The sequence below is a fragment of the Telmatherina bonti genome (genome assembly GCF_933228915.1).
Source record: "Telmatherina bonti genome assembly, chromosome: 13".
Taxonomy (NCBI): Eukaryota; Metazoa; Chordata; class Actinopteri; order Atheriniformes; family Telmatherinidae; genus Telmatherina; species Telmatherina bonti.
In genome coordinates, this window is record NC_136611.1 from 11,640,921 (window position 1) to 11,659,588 (window position 18,668).

At 38.7% G+C, this 18,668-nt stretch overlaps 2 protein-coding genes across 2 annotated transcripts in view; one reads left to right on the top strand and one right to left on the bottom strand.

Annotated features, from left to right (window-relative positions):
* Positions 1–429: 429 nt before the first annotated feature.
* Positions 430–10,741, bottom strand: erap1b (endoplasmic reticulum aminopeptidase 1b). The gene is made up of 19 exons (XM_079251816.1): positions 10,725–10,741; positions 9,927–10,438; positions 9,676–9,814; positions 9,370–9,504; positions 9,085–9,205; positions 7,464–7,618; positions 7,163–7,276; positions 6,806–6,937; positions 6,527–6,658; positions 5,792–5,875; positions 5,488–5,645; positions 5,249–5,328; positions 4,960–5,143; positions 4,655–4,811; positions 3,836–4,020; positions 3,565–3,726; positions 3,058–3,198; positions 2,788–2,869; positions 430–1,515 (listed from the first exon to the last, which is right to left on the bottom strand). The coding sequence occupies exons 2-19, from the start codon at positions 10,406–10,408 to the stop codon at positions 1,345–1,347; spliced, it is 2,814 nt and encodes a 937-aa protein (XP_079107942.1). The 5' UTR covers positions 10,409–10,438; positions 10,725–10,741; the 3' UTR covers positions 430–1,344.
* A 2,315-nt stretch (positions 10,742–13,056) lies between these two features.
* naaladl1 (N-acetylated alpha-linked acidic dipeptidase like 1) overlaps positions 13,057–18,668 on the top strand; it is a gene marked incomplete at both ends in the record, with an annotated part of 10,408 nt that continues 4,796 nt past the window's right edge. The window contains 10 exons of the mRNA XM_079251958.1: positions 13,057–13,256; positions 13,782–13,954; positions 14,286–14,407; positions 16,229–16,348; positions 16,497–16,689; positions 16,775–16,868; positions 16,964–17,068; positions 18,065–18,150; positions 18,242–18,361; positions 18,440–18,525. Of these exons, the coding sequence (XP_079108084.1) occupies positions 13,057–13,256; positions 13,782–13,954; positions 14,286–14,407; positions 16,229–16,348; positions 16,497–16,689; positions 16,775–16,868; positions 16,964–17,068; positions 18,065–18,150; positions 18,242–18,361; positions 18,440–18,525 (1,299 nt within the window). The remainder of the gene's footprint in view (positions 13,257–13,781; positions 13,955–14,285; positions 14,408–16,228; positions 16,349–16,496; positions 16,690–16,774; positions 16,869–16,963; positions 17,069–18,064; positions 18,151–18,241; positions 18,362–18,439; positions 18,526–18,668) is intronic.

The window sequence follows — 18,668 nt, forward strand, 5'->3', positions numbered from 1 at the left end:
TCATCATGAATCAGGTTGAAATGGTTTTTCCAGCTTTTTAACAACTCTGAAGCCTACTAACCATCATTTACAAAGGCTAAGAAATGTGCATCAGTGAGATACAGGAAAAAAAAAGGAGCCATAATTATTAAATAAAAAAAAGACACAAAACCTTGACAAAAAAAAAGCAGACAAGGAGTTTTTCTAGTAGAAAAGCTTCTTGTCTGCTGATGATAATAGTGTTAGGATACAAAGGTTACTTCCTTATTACTGCTGGGGGTGGAGGGGTTGATCAAATCACTTGTAGTAGTAGAATACAGCGCAGTAAGACAAATACATATGAATATTTTGACAAATATACTTTATTGGTCCAATAATTCATTCAACAATTTCTGTGGTAATTAAACAGAATTAAGGTTGAATAGAGCAAAGTGTTTTTGAGTAGGTCTGACTGCTCTTTTCGCTACCAAAAATATCAATTTCTCAAATAAAAATGCTTAATGAGGAGTCAGAGTTGCTGTTTATGCTGTCAATGCTGGAAATTCACATAAAAAGAAAAAACAGGATGAGATATGGTGTTACAGTTTTATAAACAGGAATTTTCCATTTTGAGGTCTTTTTTTTTTTTTTTTTTCCAAAACTGAAACTTCTTGTTTTGCTGATGTTAATCGCATATATGTGTTTTTTAAAGAAGACCAAAGTCATTCAGCACCTGCCTGTCTTCACTGAGTACCTGCTGTGCAGTGCATTTCTTCTTAACCTCATATACTCGCTGCATGTATGTAAAAAAAACAAAAGACAAAAACCACAAAGCATTTACAGTTTGTGCTCTCCTAGAACAATGCAACGCAAATCTTATTAAGTTACCCAAACCTAAACATTTACAGCAGTAAGACACGTATCAATCCTTAATTCACAGTGAAAACACATTTGTACAAACACACTCAAACAAAAACATTTGCATTTAACAAAAAATACCAACAAAGCAACCTGTTCCTTAAAGTTCCTTAAACATTTGCTAATTCTTCAAAAATAAATTTATTTTCCATATTTGCTCACTTTCATGATGTGTTTTGGAGTTAAGTGAAAATAAATTAAAGCCATGGTCAGTTTGGAAGTGTTTGATAAATTATGAAACATGTACTTTTATGACCAACAGCCTAATGATAAACTGTATTCTGGTTAAAAAAAAAAAATAAAAAAATAAAAAAATAAAAAAAAATTCAAAATAAGCGATGAATGATTGTTTTGGAAGCTGAGTTTTAGTTAAAACAACGTTGTGACCAGGGCAAAACCATCTGACCTGAGTCCACACCTCTATGTCTAACTCCATTATTCCATCTTGGCGTTTTGTCGCCCATGTTCTCATAAATCTTCATGCGGCACTCTTGTGTTGCGTTTGTTTAGCCACGCCTGCAGCAGAGGAAGGTTTGTGTCCATCCAGCGGATGTTGTCCTCGATGGTTTCATAGGTCTGCTGGATGCACCTCATCTTTGAGCCCGTCTCCTCAGTCAGGGAGCCAAAGAAGTTTTGTATCTGAGAACAGGGAAAGGAGGCATCTAGTTATCAATTTGACATAATGTCAACATATTTTTCCTCTTACTCAGGAAGAAAAGAAAAATATTACTTAAAAAGTGTGGTCATAATAAAATATTTGTAAACAGTTTAGAATAACTAAGACTTCTGCTTTTATAAATCATAAAAGATGATTTGATCTTTAATTATAATATATATAATTACAAACTACAATAATTTGGCCTAAAACACAAAAAGCTGTTCTCCTTCCTTCTTTTCCATGACTTTAGTAAACAAACGGTCACAGCAAACACTGGAACAAAGTGTGCAAAAATGTGTCCTTACATTTTCTCTGAAAGTTATTTGGAGTCAGAAGTTAAAAATATCTGCAAACATTCTCATTCATGCAGATCCAATGCTGAGATTTTAAGCTTTGGCTCGGTTCAATGAACCAGCCATGAGCATCACATCACCACTACATATTGCAAGCTTCAACATAAAAGACTTATACAGGCTGGAGAGAAGAGGCAGGATGTAAAACAGATGTAATATTAGCCTTTTTTTTTTACAGCTATGATTATCTGCTAAAGTTTTTTAGTACTGCTCCAAGTCCACTATAAGATATAACTGTTTATAACGGAGGAATTCCAGGATTTTTGTAATTCTGTTTTGCAGCAAACCTATTGCAAAAACCCTGCAAAAGGTTTTAAAAAAAAAAAAGGTGTTCAAGATGTGTGAATAACTAATATTGCAGTAGACAGATGAACTAACTTTGGCTTAAGAAACAATCAATTATAATTCAAGCGAGAATCACATGAAATGTAGACGAGGTTGGGGGGAGGGGGGTGTTTCATGGCTCTGACACCAGCAATTCAGCAGCAGATTGACTTATAAATGGAAGAATTCCTCTTTAAGAATGGCCAAGTTGAGCCGAGTTGAGGTCCTGCACATGACATGCAAATCAGCTTTCCATTCAAGAAAGTTAACCAGCTGGAACAGTTTTATCATCAAACTTCTTCCTCATCATTGTAGAAGTCTTAAAAGGAGCTGAGATGTTCCAAAACGGCCTTTCACCACAAGCCATTTCTCAAAGTGGTCAACAGGCGTGAAGAAGGTACAGCTGTTTGAAAGTACCAGTAAGAATATGAATAAAGTATATAATAATACTAATAATGCTCATTAAACTTCTAATAATTTTAGATATTTGACAGAAAGAATGTATTTGTGTTTATATATTCTATCATAAAGAACATTAAAATGAGACATTAATCTTCTAGTTGTCCGATCACCGACCTCATGAAGCATCTCCCTGGTAGAGTACTGGTTGGTCACCCCAGTCACCATGTATGATATGCTGTTGGAGCCGAGGTCAAATCTGTCTCAACAAAGCAAACAAAGACAAAATGTAACTAATGTCTGCTTTTAAAGTATTAGCAAAACATCAGCCTGCACAAATAGTTTAATTATTACACAACTTGTTGGATACCAAATATTATTTTAGCTGTTTTGGAATTAAGGCTTTCTGGTAAATAAAAAGTATTATTCTGTGATGAACTGTCTGACTTTTTGATCAGGGTGTGCCAGTGGGCTCGGAGGAAGTCCCAGGCCAGTTTGTAGCCACGAGGGTTCTTGCTGACAGAGACGACCACATCAGGGAGGTCCTGAGTCTTCATCACTTCACCATGGAGACTCTGCTCCATCATCCTGCAAACGGCAGACAGAGAGACAACAGGAGAGAAGAGGATCATGGTCGTTCTTCAATAAAAACATATTCTGAAACAGTGACGGATGCAACATAGATGAGCTCTTTATGCATGAAAAAGGAAGTCCATTTCCAAACAAAATCCCGAAGTTTTAGTGGTTATTTCTCCATTACAAGTATAATAAAACATGTATTTTCTCTGACTGCAGCTTCCCTTGTGCTTGTAAAAAAAAAAAAAAAGAAAAAAAGAAAACCATATGCCCACCCCGGTGCATGCTGGTCCTTCAGCTAACGCCATATTTACACATTTAGTCTCCACATAAAGGCTTAGAACTGACATGTTCCTGTTTCTACAATCTATTTCTCACCACTGGAGCTTGTCCTGCAGCGGGCTGACAGCCATGGCGGTCTTCATGCGACTCTTGGCCGACATTTGCATAGAACTGCGGTACTTCTCGAACAGGAAGTTCCACCCCTCTGGTGTTCGAGCTCCAATCACAAATACAGCCATTGTGACGTCCACAGGGAGGCTAAAAGCAGACAAAGGTTTCAGGTCTGAAAATGCTAAAGTTTTACATGTATGTGCCCAGAAGCACTGGAAGTAGAGTTTTGTAGGGCTCTTTGGGACTGTGACCGGACCTCATGGCGCCATCAGAATCCTTCCATTGGTTGAACAGCTGGGTGGCTTGGGTCAGACAGGGATGGTAGTTCCTGTAGCAAGCGAACAGCAGCAGGTAGCTTCTCATCATCCGCTCTGACACCGAACCCGAGTCAGTCCACTCCTGTCGATCAATCAGCTCCCGGAACAGATCCACAATGTAGCCCTGAGGAGCAGAAACGTTTACATATAAACACAGTTAACATATCCAATAAATATGTCCAAATAAGGCCCTGTGCTGTCCAGGGTGTACCCTGCCTTTCGCCCAAAGACTGCTGGGATAGGCTTCAGTTTCCCCGTGACCCTCAATCGGACTAAGTGGTTAAGATAATCAATGAATGAATGAAAGAATGAATGAATGAATGTCCAAACAATAAACAACTAACATTTCTTCAACATTACTGAGTTAGATTTTAGTAATTATAAAAGAACTGTTTTATTTAAGTGAAAATGATTATTAAAGTTATGATGCAAGTAAAGAAATGTAAGAACTCAAATGAGCTGGACCACCAGTTAATCTTCAGGATGCAAAGGGGCCGACTCATGTTGCTAATAGTACATGACACTTTTGCTTATTCTCTGATTATGTCCGTAATTGAAGTGAGTATGTTTCTCTTTGGGACTTTTTTTGTACACATACTTGGAAAAAGCTGTGTGGAGCTGGAATTAATCCTGTCTGTCAGATTAAGCATCAAATCTGCTTAAGGAAACAATATAAAAACAGTTTAAATATATATAGAGACCACCTGGTGTGCAAGACTTTATCTGTTCTGTGATGCTCCTACGTCGTCTCCACTAACCTTCATCTGGTTCTCCAGCTCGGGCATGTCTCGCTTCTCCATCAGCTTGTAGAGAGGGACAAGCTCTCCAAAGCCCTGAGTCACAGCCATGATCTGAGTCTCTTTGGACAGATAAAGGGACAGCTCCAGAGCAGTATCCAGCCTCACTTTCCCCACACTGCAAAACACGGGACAGCTTTCTAATCAGCATCACTTTTAGAAGCCAGTGGGAGGGGAAAAGTGTTGTTTTTTTTATGCAATTAAAACAAAAGCTTTAATTCCTTTAAAAACAATGACTACTTCTGCCATTTCTAAATGTACCGGACCTGACCAGCTGGAAGACATTGTTGATGAGGCTGGCTCGATCGTTGCCTGACAGCGCGGTGTGGTTGTGCTGCAGCAGTTTGATGATGGAGTTCCACCCCTCGCCTGCATAGTGAACCATGTAGTAGCCACTCATGTTCACATTGAACTTCACCCAGTCCACCTCCTCTGGCAGGTACAGGACATCTGAAAGGCAACGGGATATAGACAAGCTCTGAAGAAACGTTTTCTTTTAACATTAAATGTCAAGATCTGAAGAAAACCAGACACATTTCTGTGCTAAACACACACCAGTCTTAGTCTTGAGCAGGAAACGGTGGATGGTGTCCGAGGTGCTGGTCATGTAGGTCAGTGGAATCTGCCACAGGAATCTATAAACACAAAATAGATAGTTTAGAAATAAAATGATGTAAGATGATAAAATAAAGGTTTGAGGATGATTAAGGTTTAGCTTTAAAGCCAGAACAATATGCAGACTATCTGAAAACCATCCAGAATATCTGCCACAACACATGTAATGTCTTACTAACCCTTCTGTGAGGGAAGGGTCGTCTGTCCTCAGGTAGCGCTCCTGACTGAGCCTCACCTCCCGACCTCTGACCTCCACAGTGACCAGAGGGAAGCCCTCCTGCAGCGTCCAGGTGTCCATGATGGTTCTCACGTCCAGCTCATCACCAGAGTACCACTTCTGCTCAGGAATAAATTACCTCACACACTAAGCTGTAATGAATTATTCTAATAACCTATAAAACTGTAAAACATCCAGAAATAACTCATTAATTATATGAGTTACTTTATTCAAATCGCCATCTTGGTTGAACCAAGACAACTTACTGTAGCTCCCGACTGTTGTTTACGTTTAGAGCAGTATTCAGTATGTCTCATTCGGCCTTCGTCCAAACCATCTGAGCTGCAGATCTGGTGGCAAGAAGCACAACATTTTGCTGAATTAGAACACACACACACACACACACACGTTTTCACTCCTATAATCATCATTCTTCATGAGACGTGTGTGGATGGTTTGAATGTTATGCTTACTAACACAAAGACTAATTCCACTTGTACACCTTAAATTTTTCATTTGTATTAAACTAGATAGATAGATAGATAGATAGATAGATAGATAGATAGATAGATAGATAGATAGATAGATAGATAGATAGATAGATAGATAGATAGATAGATTTTATTGTACATTTTCATGTGCAACGAAATTTAAAAGTGCTGATCAGTTCAAGATGCAAAGTCATACGATCATAAGAGAAGTAATAACACAAGTATAAAGGATAAACATGAAAATGTTACTAATAAAGTAATAATAAAGAACTACAATAAAATAAATAACACCTTTAGTAGATCAATCGGATCGTTTTAAAACGAGTTATCATGACCGAGTCCACTCACATAGTTGTCACACCTCTACCCCATGAGCAGATGTGCCTTTCTTATAGCAGAGATATGAAAGGCAGAAACTTCAGCAACCTCTTGAGGAAGCTCCAAAATGACAGTTCTGTTCTTCCCAAAGCTCCCTAATCCACAGGAAAAGTCCTACCTACCCATACTCACATTCGTTAGGCTCTCCCACAGATGGCTGTTCACAGTGTTTTGGTAGCTGTAGCGCTTCAGGTATCGGATGATGCCGATCTCAAAGGCCTCAGGAGTGAGGAAATCCCGCAGCATATTCAGAATACACGCTCCCTAAAACAATACAAACAAAAATACATATATGCTGAAAATGCAAAACTCACACTGCACAGCTAAATAGTTTGATATTAATCTAATGATTGCTGTTTGCAAATGTACGGTATGCACTAATAAACTGCAAGACGTTTAATAAAAACAGACCTTGTCATATGACACATCATCAAACATCTCCTGGATCTGAGTGGGGTTTTCCACAGGAGTGGAAACCGGATGGGAGGAACTGAGGGAGTCTACCTCCATCGCTTCAAAACATTTTCCCAAGAAAAAATCATCCTGAGACAAAAACAGCAGAGAGAGACACAGAGAGGATTTTAATATGGCTTTTGTAGGATAACATAACGAATGTTGCCTACATAACTTAACTTGTTAGAAGTGTTACAGTTTATACAGCTAATGCAGATTATATATAATATCTCTTTGCTTTCCAAGTCAGTCGTTTCTGAATTTATCTTGCTGGGAAAGAAACAACGACAGTAGCTTTGTGATCTCAGCTCTCACCACGTGAAGTTCTGGGTACGTGACGTCCACAGAAATAAACTCCATAAACTTGGCGAAACCCTCATTGAGCCACAAGTCATTCCACCACTCCATCGTCACCAGATTCCCAAACCACTGAGAGACAGGAAAGCATGTAGAACAAAACAAGGGTTAGTGTGTTTAACCAAGCTGTATTAAACCCTGAATGTAAGTCAGCTGAATCTTCTGAGTATACTGACTTTCGGTTCTGTGTGTAACCAGAGACACTGTGCAGAATGATTAATGCTTTATCTTTATTTTCAGCTGGAACTGGAACCGTTACCTGGTGTGCAAGCTCATGGGCAATGACTTTAGTGATGCCCAGTTTATCAGAGGCAGAGGATTTTTCGGGGTCAAAGAGGAGACCAGTCTCCCTATAAGTGGTCAGCCCCCAGTTCTCCATCGCACCGGACTGGAAGTCAGGGATAGCAGCCAAGTCTGCCGGGCGAAAAACAAAGCACACAAACACAAATAAATACAGTACTGACTACATCAGTCAGCTCTATATAAGTCAGAAAAAATGCCTTTTTACTCAATAATATGATTTGTGAGGCTGAATTTTAATGTCATTTCATGAAAAGTATAAATAAATTAAGCGCAGTTCCTTTTCAGTGCAAAATCCCACGTGTAAAAGTTAACACAGTATGAAAAGAATTCAGACACAAACCAATAAAAATGAATAATATATGAGATAAAAATTAGCATTTTTATAGCACAATAATATTCCGGACCAGTGAGTAAATAGCAGCATGTGTTATTTGTTAACAGGTTTCTGACGGAGAGGCTTGTCCTCCAGCATGCTTTCTTCTGGCTTTGACCTGCTTGGAGGTAGCATTTGGACTTGGTGGTGTTCTGGCTGGGATTTGTCTTTCAGGATGCTGCAGGCTTTTTTGAGGCAGCTGGACCTGAACAGCACCTCCAAAGAGAGCAGAGCAAAGCCAATGATCCAGATTTTTTCCTGTGCAGCTGCAAAACCACACTGTGTGTTTTCATAAACACTGATCTCATTCTCAGCTCCTGCAAGTCACCTACTGGTTGATGGGACCATACCCAGAACACATCCCCAGTCAAACCCGTCTTTCCTACATATCATCATATTCCAGGACACATTTCCAACAGATGACACAAACACCAGCAGTCCCACAAACTCTGAATCGACTAACCGGCAGCAGAACTCATCTAGAACTCTAAACACGGCTCTTTTATGCAAATCTTTTATCATCAATAAAGGAATTTTAGACAATAACGTTGACTGTCTTATTTTAAGTGAAACCTGGCTCGGCACTGACGCAACAGTTATTCCAACAGAAAAACTGATCATCAAGTGATGTTGGTGATCAGGGTATTGTTTCTACATCATGATTTCAGTTTTACCTCCTTGTCCCTGTACATAGTTTTCTCTACCTCCACGATAAGGCCGACCGTGTTGTGTCATCTCCAGATTTCGCAACACAAGTTACTGAGGTGGTTGGAGTTGCAGTCATGGACTTTTAGTACATGTCCCTGTGGGTAGCTGGTGTTGAGGTGGAGTCCTGGGGACATGTGGGGCCCTACTTTAACTCTCTGTTGATGGTCAGTGAGACAGTCTCTTATCCAGAAGCAGATTAGAGTGTGGGAGGCCGAAGTTATTTAATTTAGTAAAGTCTGTTAGGGAGGAAGGTGTTAAACGCTGGGGTGAAATCAATAAAAAAGGAGGCAGTCATAGCTGTCTTCCTGTTCCGTGTGGGTTAATGTGGAGTAGAGGGCTGTGGCGTCATTTGTCAACCTGTACGTGAACGGTGAGGGTGAAACGCAGATAAAAGTCTTTGGATCAGTGTAAGATTTAGTCAATAGTTACATGGCATCTGCTGCTGCTAAACTTGACATTTCATAATAAAATGGCTATAAAATGTATTTACACTTACCCTGTTTAGGAAGCGGGTAAGGAATGTCGAAATAATCATCATAGAAGTCCAACAGCTTGACCGCAGCATCCAGAGCAAAGGCTGTCTGGTTGATCTTCTCAGGGACAGCATAGATGGAGATCTGATGAAGGAACATGTTCAGTTTTATTTAATGATACAAAGTTGTTAAAGGACTACTTTAAATAAACAATTTCCCAAAATGCAATTTAAAGTATTTTCCACCAAAACAGTATCTGAACTGGAGAATAAAGCAATGACTAGCCAGCATCTGTATGTTTCCCCCACCTTGACACCATGCTGGGTGGTCTTGCTCACTGTCAGGAAGTCTGAAACGATGTAAGCCACCAAATAAGTGCTCATTTTGACAGTCGTGTCAAAGTGGTTCTCAAGCAAGCCATCAGGCAGTTCCACTGTTTTAACCTGAGATGTAAGAAAGAACAGGAACAAGAAGAGGTGAAGGCTTCAGATGAACTGATGGCATCCACGAGGGCTTTATGAGCAAAAGACATCTTAACTGGATAAAAACTAAAACACAGGCATATCATGTTTCTTTGCTTTCTGTTTTACTGTTCCCGAAGCGTTCACATATACCATGGGCATATTAGAGATAGCTATGTGGCGTGGTTCTCGTATGATCCGTATGGTGAACTTGGCTTTGAATGCAGGCTCATCGAAACAGGGGAAGGCTCCTCGAGCAAAGGTTGCTTCAAACTGCGTAGAAGCCAGGACCCTGCACGAAATAAAACATCACTTAAACAATGCTGTATCACATTGTTCTGAATATTAGAGTTTTGCCACAGTGATGTCCTGGTGGCCATTATACAGAACTCTTATGGTCTTACCGGACCTCCCCGGTGCTGGTGCGGTAGGTGCTCTTGTAGAAACCATGATAGCTGTCAGACAAGTTGGCAGCAAACTCCAGCTGGACCTCATATTTCCTGCCTTTAGTCAGCACAGAATCTGACAGCAGGGCGAGCTGATGAAAGCGAGGATACTCCAACACCTTCAAAGGCCTCACGCCTTCGGGCGCCAGGAGCAACACATTGGATATGTGCATTTGCTTGGCGTGAATAATGATGGTGTTGGTGTCTTCTTGCACATCCAGTTCGATACGAACCACACCGGTGAAGTCGAGGGTGGTGAGGTTGGGGTGGATGGTCATGTCATAGTGGAGAGGAGCTATGGTTGTAGGGAGTCTCATGCGGTCCCAGGGGAACACCTGGCCATTGGTGGCTATCGGGGGCTCTTTGGTTTGGCTTTGGCTTGGTATCTGAGCTCCAGACGAGGAAGGAAGGAGAACAACCAGCACCAACAGAGTAAACATGTTGGCAATGACAGCAGGAAATCTGCTCACCTGCAATATTAATAAAACAAAACCATAGTTAATCTCCTCATCACATCATACAGTCCAAATTAGTAGTTGTATCGATAATTCAACTATTACAATGCAAGCATAGTGAAAGCAACGAAGGAGCAGAGAATATGATACTTTCGATTTCTAATTTCAATTTTATGTATGGCCTCAAATCACAACAAAAAAACAACCACCTCGATCTAAATACACAGCAATGCACTCTGTAGCCTGTCATTCATACGATCAGCCTTAATTACAGGTAAAAATATATATATATTTATCTTACCGTTTGTCTCCAGGACGTAGTTTCATACAAAGTCAGTCAGGAGTGAAAGTGAAACGGAAAAAGGTAAAAATGCATGCTGGGAAAAAAAAAATGTAGGAAAACGTCGGTAGTGATGAGATGTCAGCACTTGATGCTATCACTAACAGCTGTGTGACACGACTCATACCTACCTGAAAACATCATATTATCGTATTATAGGACTTTGGGAACTGCCATCTCATGTCTGCAAGCTAGCACACATAGTTTACAGCATGTAGTGGGAAAACGTCCACGAAATATTCTACAAATCATATTATCATACAATATAATCTGTCATTACAGAAGAAATACTAAAGCTAGTACGTGCATTAAAAAAAAAAAACCCAAAAACATATTACAAAAAAAAAAAAAAAGCCACATGAGAGTTGTGGCAAGTAAACAGGAAGTTCCGCGTGACGGTGAGAGTGATACATTTGACCACCAGATGGCGCCATAGCGACAATGACCCGTAACATTGAACACGAATATCCTCAAAAGAAAAGAAAAAGTTTTCCGTCAAACAGCTGTCTGGCACATGCGTCTGATCTCTTCAGTTTGATTTATTTAACCATTACTTTTAATCTTACATTCTGCAAGAGTGTTTTAACGAACCGTGTCAGTAACTGTTATAATTTCCCCCCCACATTACATGTACCCTAACACAGAAGTTATTAGTCACTATAAACAGGCACAGCTCACTGGTTACTTTAATAAGTAAATGTTTTGTTGAAGTTCAAACTAAGTATCAGAAAATGGTGTAAATAGGATTTAAGTGTGCCAAATGGACTGGGCTGGCTATGTCAGAAATTCTCGATCTTTTGGACCAGAAAATGTCCTGAAAAAGAAAGAAAATCCAGTGAGCAGCAGTTGTCTGGATCAAAACCTCTTGTTGACGTCAGAGGTCAGAGGAAAATGGGCAGACTGGTGGACCAGAGTTTGCCACTTCTATTGCTAAATGAACCAGATGTTTCTCCTGAAGGTAGTCATGCTGTATTGATTCACCATGTCGTTCAGCAACCATTTTCTGATTTATACTACCTCCTTTGGGTCCATTTACTAAATCAATAAAGACATTTTTTTTTTTAGAATTTACTGGTCTGTGATGGACCAGTAGCCTGTCCAGGGCGTACCTGCCTCCAGCCTGCTAATTGCCGGGATGGACTACAGCTTTTCTGCAACTCTGAATCGGACTAACTAGAAGAGTAAATTAACTTTTTTAACTACATTGGAATAAAAAATAAACAATACATAAACAAACAAAAAATGAATAAATTGTATCATTTATATAATTATACTTATCTTACTTACTTACTTAAACCTTTATTCCAGAATCAAGTACATTTAAAAAGATACACAAACAGACAAACAAACAATAAAATATAAAGAGTAAAATGAACAGAAATTTTACAAATTACAATTTGGAGAAACCGTTCCGAAGTCTGATCAGGCAAAATTCTGTATGAGTTCTGATCCAAGAAGGAGATTAGAACTTATTTTAAACCTTAAGGAGAAAAACATCAATGGTTGCAATAAAATTTATGTTTTCTTTGAACATGCTATAAAGAATTTTATCCAAGGCTGACAGCCCAGACTCACTGGCACCTTTTATCTTACAGAAGTCCATTTCTAGATGATGAGCAGATTGAACTCCCTCTGAATAAACAATCTGTATCACCAAAGTATAAAACTCTAGTTGCCTGTGAGCTGAAGGGTACTACACACACTTTAAGCCAGGAAGGAAGTTCAAAGAGATAAGTTGGAGAGTCCTGCAACAAAAACGCTTTGGTCTACCTGACCTCATGCTTTGCAATGTCTAAAGAGCAAGGCCTTCTGATATGAACATAAGGTTTCATACAAACGTTTATAGAAACATGTGAGATTAATGTATAACATGAAACCAATGTCCCACTCGCCTTCTAGCTGTTTACTGAACTATTGCTTCTGTGAAATGACATTTATCTTAAGAAATCACCTTTCAAATCATAAACTGGCTCTGTAAATGTTGAAAGTCAGAGCTGCAGAAAGGAATAGCCCCGCTCTTCCCCCATAGGCACACAGAAAGGGATAAAGTCCATCCTATCTCTATACATAAATGAGTAAACTTTACAATGACTGGTTTATGAGAGGTGACTGAGGCAGCCGGACTGCTAATTATATTTCGGAATCAGATGGATACATTCTCAGGATCAATAAGCAGCATCGAAGCCTGAAAAGTAAACTTTTTACCTTTGGTTTAAACTCACAATCACACACAGCACAGAAGTCCAAAGAGGCGTCAAGCTATTTTATAGAGCGGATCATCTTAACAGGGAGAATGATAAAGAAATTGCTGCTTGGGTTTCTGTGTGGAGCTGCCGTTTTTACCGTGGGCATCCTAATTGGCCACTACAGTATCACAAAGAGCAGCGACTCTGCACCTTCCTGGGTCAAGGATGTGGCGAAGGATGTGGATGAGAGTCTAATCCAACAGTTCTTAGATGAAGTGGATAACATCAACATTCAGGAAAACCTGAGGTGAGTTGAAGAGTGATGAAAGATTATTTTGGTTATTTGGGTAAGTTTGTTTGTTTTTCTTTTTAGCTGAGAAAAAATGTAAGAGCAAATATTAAAGTCTTAGTTAGTTAGTTAGTTAGTTTATTTATTTCGAACAAATGAAAGAAAATAAGAAAAGAAAAAACATTCATACATACCTATACATACATATGTATATCCACATATGTATATACATACATATACATGCTAATTAAGAAAATAATAATCACAAATATTAATATAAGTAACAATAATGATAATAATTCCTCATCAATTTGATAATTAAATAAATTTGCGAGATAAAAGGAGTTTGAAAAAGGAGCGGGAAGAAGTGTACAATCATTGTAATTGTAATGATTGTAAAAATGAGAAGCAAAAGTTTTTAACAGAAAGTCAGGTTTGTGCTTTCCCGCAGTCATCAATCTGGTCTTCAGCTGTTCTGATGAAGCGTTTTTTTAGTTGTCCATGTCAGAAGTTTACTGAATCAAAGCAAAACTTTCTCCACAGGGAGTTGACTAAAGTACCTCATATGGCCACCACAGAAGGCGATGAGAAGACAGTGCAATTTATGCTGAAGAGATGGCAGGACTCTGAAACTGGTCTGGATCAGGCCTGGAGAGAGGAATATAAGGTCTACCTTTCCTTCCCTAACCCAGATAATCCCAATAAGGTGACTGTAGGTAAGTGAAATGAGTGCTGACAGTGCTGGAGTTAATGATGGGGATGCTGAACACAAAGCTCTTCATTACGCCTGCTTATAAACATAAAAGCAAAAAAAGTGAGAAAAATAAAAAAGATGATGTCCAATGCAAAGATTATAAAAGAAATGTTGAGATAAATCATGACATTATTAAATGGAGTGAGTAAGTTTGCGTTTTTACAGCAGTAATGGCTGCAGTTATACTTCTGTCATGTTGTTTTATAACGTCGAGAAGCTCGTAATTCTGTTGGTGGCCTGTGAGCTTCCCTTTTTTACATGCAAGTCCTTTGACATTATTTTTTCATTTCCAGTGGATCCATCTGATACTGTGCTTCACACTGTGAGAGAAAAAGAGAAGCCTTACACTTCAGACCAGGAAGATCCCACGGTGGTTCAGCCATATGCTGCATATTCTCCTGCAGGACACCCCAGGGTAAAACAAAAAATGACTACAAAGTGTTTAAACTTTTTTACATGTCAAAAAGTTTAATTGGTTAATATTTTCATCTTTTTTATACTCTGCAAATTAAGTCAAAAGATTAAATTTCATTGTTTTATCTTTATTATATAAGCAGAGACTGCACCCTGCCATGATGGATAGTAAAAATAATTCAAATGATAAAAGTTTACACAACATATGTTGAAAAGAAATGACAAGCTGACGTTATTTAGGGGTTGTTTGTGCACAGATTGCAGCTGATGCTTTGACCATTTCCTGTCCAAAAGTACAATTTCTAACAAGAAAATTTACAGGAAGTGGAAAACTCACATGATGGTCACATGTCTGGCTTTATGGCAAACAGTATGAATGTACTTGTCACTGAATTTGAAATCGAGCTATAAACTTTTTATATCTTCTGACTTCACATCATTAAACACTCAACAGAGCTCGGTTTGACCCTCATAGTAAATTGCCGGAAGTGATCGCCTAATAGTTTCATGACAGACAAGAACGATTCTGCTTTACGGTTACTTTTATTACAATATAAAAGCATTTTATTTTTCTTTCAACTTGAGGATTTCTGGGTTCTTTTTTCTTAAAAAGCACTATTTCAAACAAGTCAAAGAAAAAGATAAATAAACATTCAGGGTCAGTTAGCTTTGATGTAAATTAGACAGTTTGTGATTTCCAATTTTCTTTATTTCTTATTTCAGTTTTTCCTCACTTCCTTAAAAAAATGAAGATTTTACGGAATATGTTTTAATGAAAATCTGAGCCAGAAATGTCCCTTTCAGTATACTGAACCTTTACAAAGAATACATTTTAAAAAAACATTTATACAGTGTTGAATACTTCATTATTTTATATACATATATCTGTATATAAAACCATAAACATCACATTTTTAAATTGAAAATTTTACCACATTCTTCCATAGCAGGGATCTCAGAGTCCAATCTTTAAACACCACTGTCTTGTATGTTTTAGATGTTTCCTTTCTTCAACCTGATTCAAATAAATGGGTTTTGTGTCAAAAACTGTTGGTTTCATGTAATATGAATCAGGTATGTTGAAAACACATAAAACCTGCTGGTCTGTAGACCTCCAGGACCAAGGTTGGAGATGCCTATGGTGTCTCCTCGGTGGTGGAGATGCCGCTTTCTCTAGTTCACTTATGCATCAAGTTTGACTGAAATATCTTCCTCCCTGTATGAAAAGGATAAAAAAAAAAACATAAAATGATCTAAACACAATAAGGACGTAAAGTAAAGGAGTTTAAATACAATGTTTAACCATAAAAAAAAAAAAAAAAAAAAAAGAAAGCCAGTATGGCAATGATTAATAATTACCAACTCCAGCCTTAAGCCACCAGTAAAACACCAGATATGTCTAGTGGTGTACTGGTACTGGTGGCTTAAGAATACATTTAGTCACAGCAGGTGTCTTTTTTTTTTATTTTTTATCTTTTATCATTGTTTACTTATCTGATAAGTGATAAGATTATTATGAAGACTTAAAGCCATAAAGAAGTGAAGCATAAAGAGATACAGTTACTCAATCTCTCATTTCGCTGTGCGTGTGTGTCTCACTTGTACGTTGAGCATTATGAGGCTGTAATAAAGTAACAATGAAAGAGGAATGTGTGATAAAGAATCAAATGGAGATAAAAACATTGTTGTTGTGAAATATAGTTCAGAAATCTGTTATCATGAATCCGAACGAGTCAGCTGTGAAGGGTTTCTCATTATAATCAACCATTTTGTTTTGGAGTCGCAGTTTTTAACAAAATGTTGATGTTTCTGGTGGTTTTAGGGAAAACTGGTTTATGCCAATCAGGGGAAACCAAGTGACTACCATCATCTGAGTCAGAAAGTGGACCTCAGAGGAACCATTGCTATTACCAGATATGGTGGCGCAGGAAGAGGAGCTAAAGTGAGTGGGCTTATTTTTTCCAACTACTTTAGTTGAGTTTCAATATTCATACCAATCTGCACTTCAAGTGCTTCAAAAAGTGGCACCAATATAAAGATTTAACTTGCATAAACATTCATTTGTTTAACCAGTGACATGTCCCATCTAGGCCATCAATGCCGCTCCATACGGTGTCGTTGGCGTGCTTGTTTATACAGATCCACGGGACATCAATGACGGTCTCATGTCAGACAACAATGAGACGTATCCTCACTCCTGGTACATGCCACCCTCTGGTGTGGAGAGAGGCTCCTTCAGCAGTGACTTTGGAGACATGCTCACACCCTACCTGGCTGCTAAAGGTAAGCACTGATTCATGATTCACCTCAAAAGTGAAGATTTTTCATGTAAGCTTCAAACCTTTTAAAACAACTAATGGTTTTGCAGAGGAAACCTACAGAATCCCAACCTCGAATATCACCCGGATCCCTCCCATTCCAATTCAACCTATTGCTTTTGAGGATGCGTACATATTGATCTGGTTTGTGAAAAATTGCTTGTAGAGAGATTAGAGCTTAATTTAATTGGTTATGACTCCAAACCAAGTCATTTTTTCCCCCTCTTTGGTTACATTAGTGAATTGGGTGGAGAAGCAGCTCCAACTGAATGGCAGGGGGGATTTAACTGTACCTACAATTATGGTGGTCCAGGTTTCAAGCCTACATCTGCTTTCAACAACAGGTAGGAAACAGTCAGCAGAAAACTTTCAGTATCAACTCTGCACTGGAAAGATGATTGTAACACATTCTGTCCTGCATGAACAGGTGTGGCTCGCTACTTTCAGCTAATTTAAAACAGATGCTGTTTTTTAATATGTTACTTAATATACTATAATTTTAACCTTGTAAAGCCAATCACATCATATTTATTACATGCATTTCTGAGGCTTTTTTTTTTTTTTTACTACTTTATGGTAGAAACTTTAATCATAACCCTGTTGTACACCATAAGATACTGGTCTCCTTTACCATGGTGGTTACCAAAAAGCAGTAAATTCATATTGCATGGTAATAAATGGTAAAAAATGCCCAAAAATATAAATTGCGGATTTTTTAAAAAAATTTTATTCTATTTTGTTAAAGTGTCAAAGTTACTATAAGAGTAAACAAATAGCCAACCACATGGTTCTGATGGTTTCTCTTGCTTTGTGCATGAACATCGTCACAGCTACACTTAATCAGGTTTTTTTTTATATATATATTAGAGAGCTGCACGTATTGCTGACATTAAAAACAAAGCAAAGCCTGCAACACTGGAAACTGCTCAGCTCAATGTCACCAGGAATTATTTGCCTGTTAAACATCGATCACAGTGTAACAGGCAACAACATATTCTTATTTCTTACAATTTTAGGTTTTAGAATTCAATAAAACACCAGTTTGAATCAGTGCAAATTTGTCGTAGCTCAACATTTAGATCTGCTCTTCTCACTTATAGCAAAAAAGGAGGAGAGTATCAGAATGTTGGCTCTGAATAATACATCCAATACATTCACAGTGCTGGCGTTTCATTGTGGCTCTGGAATACACACGGCTAACAGTGTGTCCTCAGGGTGTCTACACCTGTACTCAGAGATGTCCATTTTTGATTCAGTCACCAAACGTGCATGTTATTATTCAGCTTCTTTGCCTTTTTCCTCTGTTGCTTCACACTTCTGGGTTTAATCTCCTTCTCCAGTGACGTCAAACTGGACATCTACAATTATGAAACACAGGTAAACTCCTCAAACGTGATGGGGATCATCAGAGGAAGTGTTGAGCCAGGTAATGAGTGACTAAACGCCATTCAACAAGACAACATCAGCTAGTTTAAGCATGTAACGCTCTTGCAACTGCTCCATCTTTGTGTTTATAGACAGGTATGTGATCTATGGGAACCACAGGGATAGCTGGGTTCATGGCGCCATCGATCCGAGCAGCGGGACATCAGTGATGCTGGAAATTACCAGAGTGCTTGGCAGGATGGTCAAGCAGGGTGAGGAGTCATAGCTGAAAGGAATCCATGTGTGTTATTGTTTTGTTGATCATTCATCCGTGATGCTTTCTGTGCCAGGCAAATGGAGGCCTCGGAGGTCCATTATCTTTGGAAGCTGGGGAGCAGAGGAGTTTGGCCTTATTGGGTCTGCAGAATACACAGAGGTGATTTCCAGTTTATCACCTGATCCAAACATAATTGTTTGCTTACAGCAGTGTTTCTCAATGCAGGTCCTCAGGACCCCCTGCCCTGCATCTTCTCTAGGTAACCCTATTCTAACACCTGAATGACATAAAGGGCTCATTCA